General features: G+C 40.9%; 1 protein-coding gene across 4 annotated transcripts in view; it reads left to right on the plus strand.

Annotated features, from left to right (window-relative positions):
• Window positions 1–12,512, plus strand: part of LOC110987588 (endothelin-converting enzyme homolog) — a 25,509-nt gene continuing 12,997 nt past the window's right edge. Inside the window, exons 1-6 of one of the 4 annotated variants that reach the window (XM_022250434.2) lie at window positions 1–113; window positions 709–913; window positions 5,738–5,871; window positions 7,554–7,751; window positions 9,755–9,883; window positions 12,181–12,360. In XM_022250434.2, coding sequence (XP_022106126.2) covers window positions 775–913; window positions 5,738–5,871; window positions 7,554–7,751; window positions 9,755–9,883; window positions 12,181–12,360 — 780 coding nt within the window. In that variant the 5' untranslated portion in view covers window positions 1–113; window positions 709–774. Of the gene's footprint in view, window positions 365–708; window positions 914–3,162; window positions 3,378–4,767; window positions 4,870–5,737; window positions 5,872–7,553; window positions 7,752–9,754; window positions 9,884–12,180; window positions 12,361–12,512 lie in introns of those variants that run through there. The other 3 variants (XM_022250435.2, XM_022250439.2, XM_087139576.1) reach the window with 3 other exon arrangements.

Genomic DNA, 12,512 nt, shown 5'->3' on the forward strand with positions numbered 1-12,512 from the left:
TGAATTTCTAAAACGTAAGAGGGCGCTCTCTATTGTACAAGTTTCAAAAGACAAACTTGGACGATCCGAGAGAATGTGTGGTTGTTGAACAGTGTTGAGAGTCATCATTTGCAGTTTAGTACTTATGAGGAAATTTAAAGAAGGATAGGCATATTTTTAGTGCATACGTCGTAGTCGTTAGGCATGTAAGGTATAGGCCTGAGTTGTACCACACTTAAAGTTCGGAGGTTTTACAGAATTAATGATGAAACATCACCATGATCACATTTCGTCATGTGGGCTAGCAATAGTCTGAAGTCGTGCACTACATCTTCATCTTCTAGTTAAACAGTTGATGAACCCTAAAGATTAAGAGGAGGGCCAGGTAAGGCCTGACCAACCACAATGGCAACAATTTTGGGGGTTGGTGCTGGGATGGAGGAAAGGTGACAGCAAATGCTGTTTTTTTTGGGGGGGGGGTTGGTTTTGTTTTTCATTTTACACAATTGGAAAGAATTTAAACTTGTAGCCCCTACCCCGCCTCTTCAACCTTTCCCTCCAGAGGTCATACTCCGAGAGGCAGTATCATACCCTGAGCTTGTATGATTCATATTTGCAAGTCCTGCCTCATAGTCAGTAGTCTCCATTCAGCTGAAAATTGCCAGTGCTTTTGTAAATTTGAGAGAAATAATGATTGTCAAATGTGGAATCCTTTCTTCTAAATTCCAGCGGTTCTGATGCCCTAGGATAAGAGCATCTTTCTTCCAGGAGCCAGGGAAGGCATCCTCGGTTGCCATGGAGACAGAGGAGACAACCGAGGACCCCCTGATAGACAGCTCATCTTGGAGCGGGTTCACCAGAGGCGATCCCAGTCATGTGGAGTCTGCATTATTGTTGAATCAGGATAGTGACAATGATTACAGTCAATGGATGCGTAAGTCTTGATACCCCACCCCTGTGGTTTTGTTTTGTCATGGTTTTTGTGCATGAATGTTACCTAAAGGCATATCGTGACTGTGGGCACTGACCCTGTTTTTAACAGATGTTGAATTTGACTTTTAAAAGGTTTGTATGCTAGTGCATGGCCACTTGTACGATTTTCAGTTGAGCATATGCTTCAATTTTAATGGTTTCACATTCCTGTAAAACCCCTTGGTGCAAGAATTTCATGAATATTATGACAACAACAGACAAAATCAATGAAGGGCACTGCTTCTAAAAGGTTACTTAGGCCTACAATTTTGCAGATTGAGTACAAAGGCTCTCGGCCAAATATTGAGATTGATAAGAGGAAATAAAACTGGCATTGGATAGGACATGCACAATGGTAAGATTACCAACTAGATAATATAAGACTTCAGACACAACCAGTTTTGTAAAATTTAAGTTTTAAGGAGAAAATTACTCAGAAAGGACTCTGCCAAATACTTTACGAGTTGTTTTGTCCTAAAAACTTAATTTTTTTTCAAACAGTGATGGATTTTGTACCATTACCTCTGTGCTTGTACCATCAAATGCTCATGTACTCCAGCTTTATTCCTTCCCAACTAATTGAATATTTGGAGAGAGCTTCCGTACTTGAAAAGTACAGGACTACAATACTGTAAACTTGATTGCACAACCTCATTGAATGACAAACCAATGGCATCTGTACAGGTACATCATAAATGCTCTCTGGCAAAAGTCATGAAGAAAGTCGTCATGTTGGTGTATTATTTATGTATGTATGGATGGCTCTCTTGGTTGTAATGCAGAGTGGAAGTTCGAATTTCGCTTCATTTTCTGTTATTCACAAACTTTTTATTTAAAAAATAAATAGATTGAATTAGTTTTTTGTGTTCATGTATTCAATGAGTGAATAATATTACAATGAGTTAATTTCCCATTTGGTGACCCTTGCTATGTATGCCATGTACACATGTTATGAACTTTTAACTACAATTATCAGAATAATTTTGTGAGGTGACAGATGAAAGCAACAGCAATGGATCATTTCATCTGGCACCACATCTAAATGTAGCCTTCCACATCTTTATATGCTGCCTGTCTTTTCCCCTTCCCCTCCCCCCCAAAAAAAAAATCCTGGAAGTGCCTCATGTGGGCCTGTGACCACTGGTTTAAATCTTTCCTGGTTGGGACTATTAGGTGGTGAATTTGGATCACATGCATTTTCTTGAGTCAACATTGTGGTTTTCTTCACTTATAATCTCCTGCCAGGAGAGCCAGAGATAAACACCAGCCTGCTGTATAGGGTGGTATCACAGAGGGGAAATGTTTGACAGTCTGGAAATTATGGGTGAAAATTGAATGATAAAATGACGTGTGGCAGGCTAGTCTCTCAGCAGCTGAATTGCTTCAAGGTCATTGGGGTGACTTATTGACACTTGACAGACTTTTGTAAGCTCTCACCTCCCAAAGCATGCTCCCACCTTTGAAGACCTTTCACCTACATGTACAATTAAATAAATACCAGGCTGTACTGGTGTTTGGGCCTATCTTTTCTGAAGTCCCAATTTCTCCAGCCCCCACCCCCCAAAAGAAACCTTTGCTCCATGGCCACACATAGAAACTATGTAGAATCAGAGGAGTAGAGTGGAAAGTGACAGTGTCGAGAAAGGATTGTGAAAGATGGTCTTTAGGTTAACAGGAGATCTGTACAACTAGAGCATGTTTATTTGCCAGATGCTGCTTGCAGGGGCATAGTACAGTGCATTTAATAAATTTTATTATTCAAACCTCCACAAATACATTTATATGCGTAGCTGGGAATTTTTCCGTAGGCAAGCACTCATCTGTTCATTTGCAACAAACTGACTTAAGTATTAAATTAATAATGGAAGGGGTAAGTTTAAGTTTTAAGCAAAATAGTTTTTCCTTTTTTGTTCACTTTTTCTCCTTTTTGTATTTTTCCTTTTTTCCCTGGGGTAAAAGCCACACAAAAACAAGGCTGGTCACCCCATGGCCATAAAACATTCCAGGGTAAGCCACCAGATCCCTGGAGGATTCCCCCCCCCATTAGCAGGTGATTACACTCCACAGCCACCTTGAGTGAAGTGTGTGGGCTTTCTTTTTTCTTATTACACATGTAGTTTGTGTTCCCCACTGAAACAACACACCTGTATTTCCTTTAAGGGGCCAATCACTGTCCTTTCTAGTAGTTGCTTATGCCTGTGACTGCTAGGTGCTCAAATTCCAAGGCCGCTACACAGGGGGCCAGCTGCCAAGGTGAAAGGGGCTCTCATTTCTCTCCCAAAACTCCTCCATGATTGTTTGAAACTCTGTGCATTAGTGCAGTAGTACTAGTACTCTGCTTGACTTTTGAGGTGGAAACTGCCAGCCTTGTTTTGGCCTTGGGATTCATACCGGTACTCTTGGTGAAAACCAGCCTGCTTGTGAAGGTACATGTACCAAATACTTTGCTTGATCATGGAGCTATTAAAAACAATTTTGATGGAGGTAGATTTACACTTTGTGGTAACTTTTGGCAAGAAATGATGTACATGTACATGTGTTTATTATTCTTTCTAGGGGCTTTTTCTTTGTTAAATTGTTGCATTTGAACCACGAGTATGGCCATAGCACTAGCAACAGGATGCAGTTTAATTGTTGACTATTGCTCATAACCATAATAACGATCACCATCAACATGATGCAGATTTGGTTGGGCATGATATTTTTCTGCCCCGGTCACTCTTAAATGGCAAAATTGGCTTCAAATTGGCCATACCAAATACACCCCTTTCAAGTTTCAACATATTCCTGTCGGTTGGTGGTTGGTCATGCTTGTCAACGGTTAACGCTCCATCATGTATGAAATGTGATTTTCTTCACGAGTGCTACTGGAGCTTGTACCTGCTTTTGAAATCAGAGTGCAGCCCAGGCACAGAGAAGACTTGGGACGTACCCAAAATCACGTTTGAAATATAAAAATGTATTTTTCAACATGTTCAAGAACTATCAACTATGAAGTGTTAGTTTCTGGAATCTTCTCTGAGTTTTCATGATGTAGTCTGTACAGTACTGTAGTTATTCATAGAATTAGACACTTGTGCAGGGCAGAGACAGAGGATAGACTATAGTATTGAACAGGATATACATTTCTGTTTGTAGTGTTTGTAAAATACCAGCATTTATTGTTCCACAGCTCCGCAGAATAATTTCGCAACCGATTTTTAGTCACATTTCTGAACAGTGGAAGTCTTCAACCAGTGTTAGTGGATGGCAAACAATTTGTATGGTCATTTCAGATTGAGATGGACAAAGTTTTTGCAAAGAGATGGTAGTGATTGCTAAAAGAACTGATTGTAATCCTGTTTCAATAGCATCAAGTAGGCAATACATGTGGAGATACCATGTTGATAGCAATACATGTAGTTTTGTTTTCTCTTGAGTGAAAAGAATTCCTGATACGTGAGTGTGATACATGTACATTGACTCAATTTAGAATCTCACCACATACTGGTTCCATCAGTGACTCTAGTGTAGGTGCACGCGAACAAACCATTTGATTTTGTTTTATTCCCCCAAGAGCTACATGTGCTCTATGGTGTAACTGTGCATATATATTCTTGCGTATTTTGCGTAATGCTTCGGAGCAGCTCTTTGTCTGGAAACAGGGCATAAACCCCACAGCCGAAAGCCAGGGTGTACTCAGGAGTCAGTGGGGAAATATTCAGATGAAAAAGATTGTTCCCAAGAGGCTGCTTGTTGTTTTTTCCTGGGAGGATATCCTGGTCATGAAATTCCCAGCTCTAGGGTGAAATCATCAGGCGCGAAATCAAGGTCCCCCATAAAACACTGGCACAGATCCAGCAGTGTGGGACAAAAGAAACTGTGGAGGGTCTGGCAGCCAGGATTTGTTTTTCCCCTTTCAACTTGTTTATTTGAAAGGTAAATGTCTTGCAATTAGTCAACTTTTGTTGATGTTGGATGGCTGATATTTACAGGAACCGAGAGGAGTTTGGATTTGGTGCACTGAGCTGTGTGATATTTTGGGTGCCGCATGCACAATTTTTTTTTCATGAAGTTTCATTTGTGATTAAGTGCTTATGTACATTTGGGCATGGACCGTATACACAGATGGTCCTTGATTCGGGCAACCGATGCATTGAAGGTGATTTGAATGGTTAACAGTGTGATGTGGTTCTTAGTAACAGACTTGAGACTAAAATGGAATGTTTTGCTTTTCATGTACAGTACATTTGAAAGGCGTCTCGTAACTTAGCCTTGTAATTTCTTTTTCTTTGTATTGTAGTCTTGTCATTATTTACAATGTAAGATCAAGTCAAGAACTTTAGGGCAGCAAGTTAACTCTGACATCCTTGAAAGTCCAGTCGGAGAATCATGGAAGGTTTTGCTGAATTGGGCAAAATCAGCAAGTATCGCTTATTTTGTGCGGAGCTTGGATGCCTCGTGAAAGTTACATGTAAAAGTTCAATTATTGAAGTGTGCCATTGAATTTCTTTGGCACAGAGGAGGATTTATTTATTTGGAGGATTCATGAAAGTTCCTCGCGTATGTGTACATTTACATGTGTATATGCTGAGGGAAGTAGTTTGAAGTTTATTATTAGGCCAGTACGTGTCACAGACAAATCTGCTTGGCAAATTAAAAAGGTACCGGTAGGCTGCATGTATCCGATTTAATTTCCATCATTCAAAAAAAAAGGATGTCGCTGATAGTTAATTGTCATGCCATGTGCGCATTGCACATGCTTAATTATAATGTCTAACTGATTTCTTACACCGCTGTTTCACAGGTCCCGCCGTCCGTTGGCAGAAGCTCTCCCGGAAACGAGGCGATCGCTGCATGGGGGTGCTTACCATTTGCTGTCTGCTGCTGCTGGTTCTGGTGGTAGCCACTGTGGGCTTTGTCTGCAACAGACCCCATTCGGTGAGGATTCCGTCCGGTCTGTCCCTTGAAATCCATGGCACAGAACATTACTGGCATTCGTTTAAACAGTTGGACTTTGACGAAGGATTTGGACCTGCAGATATTTTCAGCAAGTTTTGAATGGTGAAGTTTTTTTACATATGAAATTCACTGAATGAAGTACATTTAGACAAAAGATGGAAAGTACACTAGTCAATGCATTCTCTTTGTGGGTGGACTTAAAACGTGAAGAACAGTGGTAGATACAACCACTCAGAAGTTCATTTTGTGCAAAATGTTTTTGAAGATTTTGTTCTACCTGATGTACATGTGTACCAAACTGCGGTATCTGAAATATTTGGAAATGTACTTTGTATGTATGTGATGTTGAAGTAACACTCTTGGCTTTGTAGCCAATGAAGGCTATATTTTTAGTTCCTAAACCACTTCGTCAATTTTATAATGTTGCACATTGTAAATGTACAGATATCGTTTTCCATATGTACAAACTGGAAATACACCTGGGCCTGTCCACACTAAAAGACACATTTGCATGACTGTCAATACAAATTTCCAACTGAAAAATGTTGCCATTATTTTTGCTTACATGTGTCTTCACTGTTTCTGATTGTTTCCATAGAAAGGTAAAGATAAATTAACCCTAACCCCCTAGGGGCCATTGAAATCCTGCATAACCTTGTTGGGTTCAGCTCGTTAGGGTTAAGCACTAAGTTTGTTGGTGGGGAGCGTTCATTTTGTTGGTAGCAATGCAACTGTAACACGTGTAATTCTTTGTCGTTTGTGAACCAGCAAAGTGCAGTTCCTACCAAAGGAGCCTCCGTTGCTGGGAAAATTTCACCCTTGGTCCACAACCAAAACCATGATCAACTGACTTTAAAGCCAGAATCTCTAGAGCCAGGGAGCTAGTACTGTAGAATTCAGGAAGATAAAAGTCAAAGTCTCTAATTGGAAGATGGGAGTAAAGTTTGAGAAATATCCCGAATTTCATGTTGGTTTGGCCCTCTGTGTTTACTTTTAAGTTCTTTCAACCCTTCCTGCACTGAGCAGCAACATGTATAAAGTTTGAAATGGAAATGCTGCGAGTGACTCGGAGCATAGAGCAAGGATTGCTTAAATTAACTTATTTTCCCAGGATGGGTTGCAAGTGTAGTGTACATGTGTTTTGATTCTGTCTTCCACATACATGTAATAATCATCATCCAGTATTTAAATTAAATTCATGTTTTGTAAATTCTTTTTTCCAAGATGTACTTTGCATAGATTGCGTCAAGTAGATGTTAATTTTAATATCAGATTTTGCCCTTACCCGACATAAATATTTGTAAACATTGTATACTCAGTACTTATCTGAGAGCTTGCGAAAAAATTCACAAGCTTACTCAGGTGGGACTCGAACCTTCGCCCTGCTGCTCACTAGTGCAGATTTCTAACCACTTGATCACCGAGCTAAATGTACATGTACACACAGTGTACAAGTGGTTGTAAATGTGAGTATACATTGTTTATAAATGTACATATGTACATGTCGGCTAAACCCTGGGGAAAACCTTTAATTCAAATGGTACATTCCTCTGAACAAACATAGTCAGATGTAAATGTTTGTCTTCAAATTGGATTTTCCTTGTACAAGTTGTTCCGGCCATGGTTTGCATTACTGGTGTGTTCTATTTTTTGGTTCACAGACAGCATGCCTAGAGCCACGCTGCATCCAGGCCACGGCCAACATCCTCAAGATTATGGATCTAGACGCAGACCCCTGCCAGGATTTCTACCAGTACGCTTGCGGCAAGTACGCGGAGGTGACAGACATCCCCGAGGACAAATCTAAGTGGAGCTTCTTCGGGAATGCTGTGCTGCACAACAAAAAGCTCATCAGGAAGGTAGGCACATTGCCTAAATGTGGCTGGATACTGCAAAATGACCCTGAATGCCCAGCAGTGGTTTTGTTGTAGGGGCTGTTTGTTGCTTACAGATCTGGATTACTATCAGTGGTCCCCACTGCTGGTTTGCACTATCCATTAGTCAGGTTCTGGTGTCAGTGAACCAGTTTCTGATCATTGCTGGATCATTATCGGATCACATTGCAGTCCGGATCCTCGTGAAACAAGCAGGCCCATAATTTGCATGGGATCGAATTGTGCTCTTTCTTACGATGTATCACTCAGTTTGCCATGCTGATGGAAAAGGCCATCCTGCCCGTAAACAAGTTGAGGGTTCCTGTGGATGAACTTTCTGGTGATTGTTTTGAAGGCCGTTTCTAATTCCAAACTGGTTCTTGCTTGTTGGGACTCATTTTGTTTAGTTGGATGACAAGGTTTCGTTTTAAGGGTAAATGGAAGGCTAAGGTTTTTTTCTGTGTTATGCTGAGGGAGCTGGTACTCCCATTAACCCTTACACTCCGCAGTCCTCCAACAGGCGAAGGATTGAGGAGGGTTAGGGTTAATCCCCTTTCCCCACAAGATCTGTACTTCTGCCTTGCCCCCCCCCAAAAAAAATCCCAACTAGCCAGCAAAAACCCCAACTAGCCGGCAAATGAAGAAATTCAGCATAAACAGTGTTCCCCTCAAATGTACACAATAAATGCGGACAATTAGTCTATGTTAAACATGCCAGATAAGGCCAAAAATGTAATTTTGAAAACGAATCCCAAATTAATTACTGATTACAGTGAAATCCAAACCACATACCAGTACATATACAAGTTTATCGCTCATTTCTTGAGCACACTAGTAGTTCTTGAGAATAGTCCATTTCAAGCTTCACGTGATAATTGCTAATTAAGCTGCTCAAAAGGAACTTGTAATTAAACAGTGCAGAAGAATTTTTAAATCAACTGTTGAATAGAAAAGCCGTCAGTATTAATGTCACATTCTTGGAGCTCAATCATTTCAAATCAAAAGTGAAGCATATGAAGAAGTGAAATGATGCCATTCTTTTGTGTTATGCTTACGTTGTAGTTGGTGAGGGTACATTACATTGTGTCACCCACAACCAGGTACTGATTGAAGCATAGGAGGTCCATATATAGTGATTCTTTTTGGCAGGAAGAATGGACCCGGACTGGTTCACACTTTTGTACATTGTAGGGTTTGAAGGGGTCTTCCTGTTTCTTGTGGAGACGGGCATTTGGGATTTGGGGTATGGGTGGGGATATATTCTTTCATTTTTGACTGGGGAATGGGTCATTGGATCATTCACACAGATTTGTTATACATGATGATTTCTTTCGTCAGTCGAATCAATTTTATTCTACAATTACTGGTATTTCAGTGATCAACTTTGCTGATTTCACCACCGTCCTCCTTCGTGCTTTTGTAACCTAAAGTCTACCCCCCTATCTTAGGTGCTTGAAATTAGATAAACCTGCTGGATGCCACCCACCGGCACCCAGTGCAACCCATTGGGGTCTCCTGGGTAGGAAATCATGCTGAAATCTTGTCAGGGCATGGGTAGCCCAAGGTTGGTGCATGCTGGGGCATCTGTCTAGTTGGATATTGTGATCTGCAATCAATTTGCCCAATTTACTGCCGGTGATATCTGACTCTTGATGCTTCGTTGGCACGTGTGGGTGTGTATAAACTTGTACAAGTGTATTATGTCGTCATCAAAGTCATGGGAACCAATCATATTTGTGCCCAAGTAGACCGAAATGAGCATTCAATCAACAAAATAAGTTTTTAAACAGACTTTACCTTGTGATGCCACATTCCTTAGATTTCTGTTTGCAGCTTTCCCAGAGATTCATTTTTAAACCAAGTGGTTAACTTGCAGGACCTGACAGCCCTCCATCACCTGGTGACTTAGCCCACCTGTGAATCATCTGTCCCACCCATAACCTTTCCTGCCTAACTTAGCCTCCTACATGCATCCGTTTTTCTCTCAGCTTTTAGAAAAAGACGGATTTAACTACAGAGGAGTGCACAGTGAAGCATTGTATAAAACCAAGACCTATTACGAGGCCTGTATGAACAACAGTATATCAGAAAGTGCCCGGGCAGAACCATTATTACAGGTAAGATTCCACAAAACTCAGCTTTGGATTTGCTTTCCAGAAATGGGTCATTCCATGAGGTTGGGGCACAGTTTGTGACAGTGTCTGTTGTTATGTGGGTTCCATGAAAATGAACAGCTATTTTCCTGCCTGTGGGGCCGATTCCAAATTGACATTTTATACATCTTAATATGGAGGCGTGTGTTATATTTACAGAGTAAATTACCACCTCTACAGGTCATGACATGTGGTAGAAGACACCGTCACAAATTGTGTCCCAACTTCACGGAATTACCCAAAGACAACTAACAAGGGGGGTAAAAAAAAATCAAATCTGTATCCGGAAAAGTTGGCTACATGTATGTGCAGTGCAGGACACTAGAGACTGACTCGCGGCCTGGTTTTCCAGTTTTGAAGAGTGCTTTGCACTTTCTTTTGTGCGGGATAATTGTGGTCAGATTTAGCAACTCTACAGGACATTGCACAGCTTGCTCCAGCAACAAGCCAATTATCTCGTTATTGCCATGGTCAATTTGATTTGCAGTTGGCACAGAAATCACTCACTGAGTTGTTTCCTATTTCATATTGCTCAATGCCCTAACAGCATGGGGATAGCCTAATTGAAGAAAATGCTGGTATTTGTAAGTATGTTCCTGTTCGAAGTAGGCTCAGGGGCAGGGCTTCATTTTTCCTCCCCCGAAAAGGTGGCTTTGGAAAATAGTGGGAACACGGCGGGAAAGAGTAGATGGGTGACTAGCAACTTCACTGAAAATTTCATCAGGCACATTGGATGGGCACTGTCTATATATGTATTTAGTTTGTGAAACAGTCTGGGGTCTTGTGTCGTGTGTTGAAGTTTTGGATTTAATTTCAGCAGGTGTGCAGAACATTTCACTGATGTCCAGGGAGTGCACGGATCCAACTGAATGTTTGGGGGGGGAATGTAACTGGGAGCAAAATTTTCTGGAGTACATTTTTTTTTTGAACGCCTATAAAGGTTGATCATATTGACCAGTTTTGTAGAGTTGTGCTAATTTCTCTGGAGAATTCAACTCACAAAAAAGGGTGGGCTTTCTTTTTGTGGTAGGGAGTGGCAGTGGCAGCTTTGGCAAATGAACCAGTGAGATACAGAACCAATGCCCCTTCCCAAACCCAACTTTTATCTGTCCTCAGGATCTTGTTCTGGCTTGAGATTGTAGGAGCATTCCCTTTGATTATCAGACTTTTTAGAGATGGGTATCTTACAAGGAAGCTACTGATAAATCCATTATTTCCAAAGGGAATCTTTTGTCAGTTTGTTCAACATTTCTGTTAGTGCTTCACTGCTTCATCTGTTCATTGATAAGAGGACCAGATGCTAATGAGATGAGGGGAGAAAGAGAGTGGGGATTGAGAGATGATCTAGTGCATAGACCATCAGGTTTAAATAAGGAGGGGATTCTGTAACATCTTTAAAAGAAATATTGTAAAGGGAACAAATTTTGTCGGTGTAAATGTGGGGATGAGTGAAACTTCCATTGACCACTTGGTGCTGGGGTTTCCAGAACCGGACTCCTTGGGTTTATACGCAAAGCCGGGCTGCCCAAAATCCGACAAAAGAGCTGAGCCTTGTAACAAAAGACCGTACTCGGAACAAAAGACTGAGCTGCTGGGAATTGCCACTTTTTTCAGTTGTCAATAGCGGAGGAAATCCATCATTGTTTCGAATAATTATACCACTGTTTGTGGCATTCAGCATGAACGGATTACTACCGGGGACAAAAGTGCTCCAGGGCTCCAGGGATGAGCGATAGAATACTGCTGCACACTGTTTTTGAGTAAAACCAATTACTGCTTTGAAAATTTGGACTGGCTTGGCTTGTAGTACCATGGGCTTTCAGGTTTACACACAAATTGTAAAATGTCAAGTTGGAAATGACAAGGTTATCGCATACATCTGTTACTTTGAAAAAAACGGACACTCATGCCTGGTATATGTATACTAATTTATGCGATTATTTTTTAAGAAATACATGTATTTTTGACATATTGACGTGAAATGCACATTGTTTTGGATGAGAAATAACCATGAAGATTGGCCGCCCCAAAACACCCAGTTTTTCCTGATGTTCATACTCCATTATGCATGTGACTTCCAATTTCTCTAATACTTTGAAACTTGAGGTTGAAACATAAATATCACTTTGGTCACATGCAGAGTTGTGATATTTTGGCCCAAGATACATCCTGAAATCCAGGTTAGAAAATAGGCTTGGATGTGCATGGTAATTGTTTTGGTTACTTCTAAGGGGTTTGTTTTTTGGTGTGACATGTTTCAGCTGATAGAATCACTGGGCGGGTGGACGTTATTAGATAATGGTACAGCAGCTGAACAATGGGATGAGGGATCTTGGAGCCTGGAGCAGAGACTAATCCAGCTACATGAGATGAGACTATTTGTGCTCTTCACCATGGTTGTTGGAGCAGATGACAAAAACTCCAGTGAAAATATACTGCAGGTAAGCCGAGGTACCAAACTGAGATTTGGGCTTGTGTTGAAATGGCTGGTTCACCAGACTGATAATTATTCTTGCATGACTGAAACAATTATTCTCAAGTGCATTAGCATAGCACAGCATTCCTTAAATCCAATCTTTGAAACTCTTTTGTC

The sequence above is a fragment of the Acanthaster planci genome, linkage group LG08, assembly GCF_054643075.1.
Source record: "Acanthaster planci isolate LZ-2023a linkage group LG08, COTS_SCS, whole genome shotgun sequence".
Classification (NCBI taxonomy): domain Eukaryota; kingdom Metazoa; phylum Echinodermata; class Asteroidea; order Valvatida; family Acanthasteridae; genus Acanthaster; species Acanthaster planci.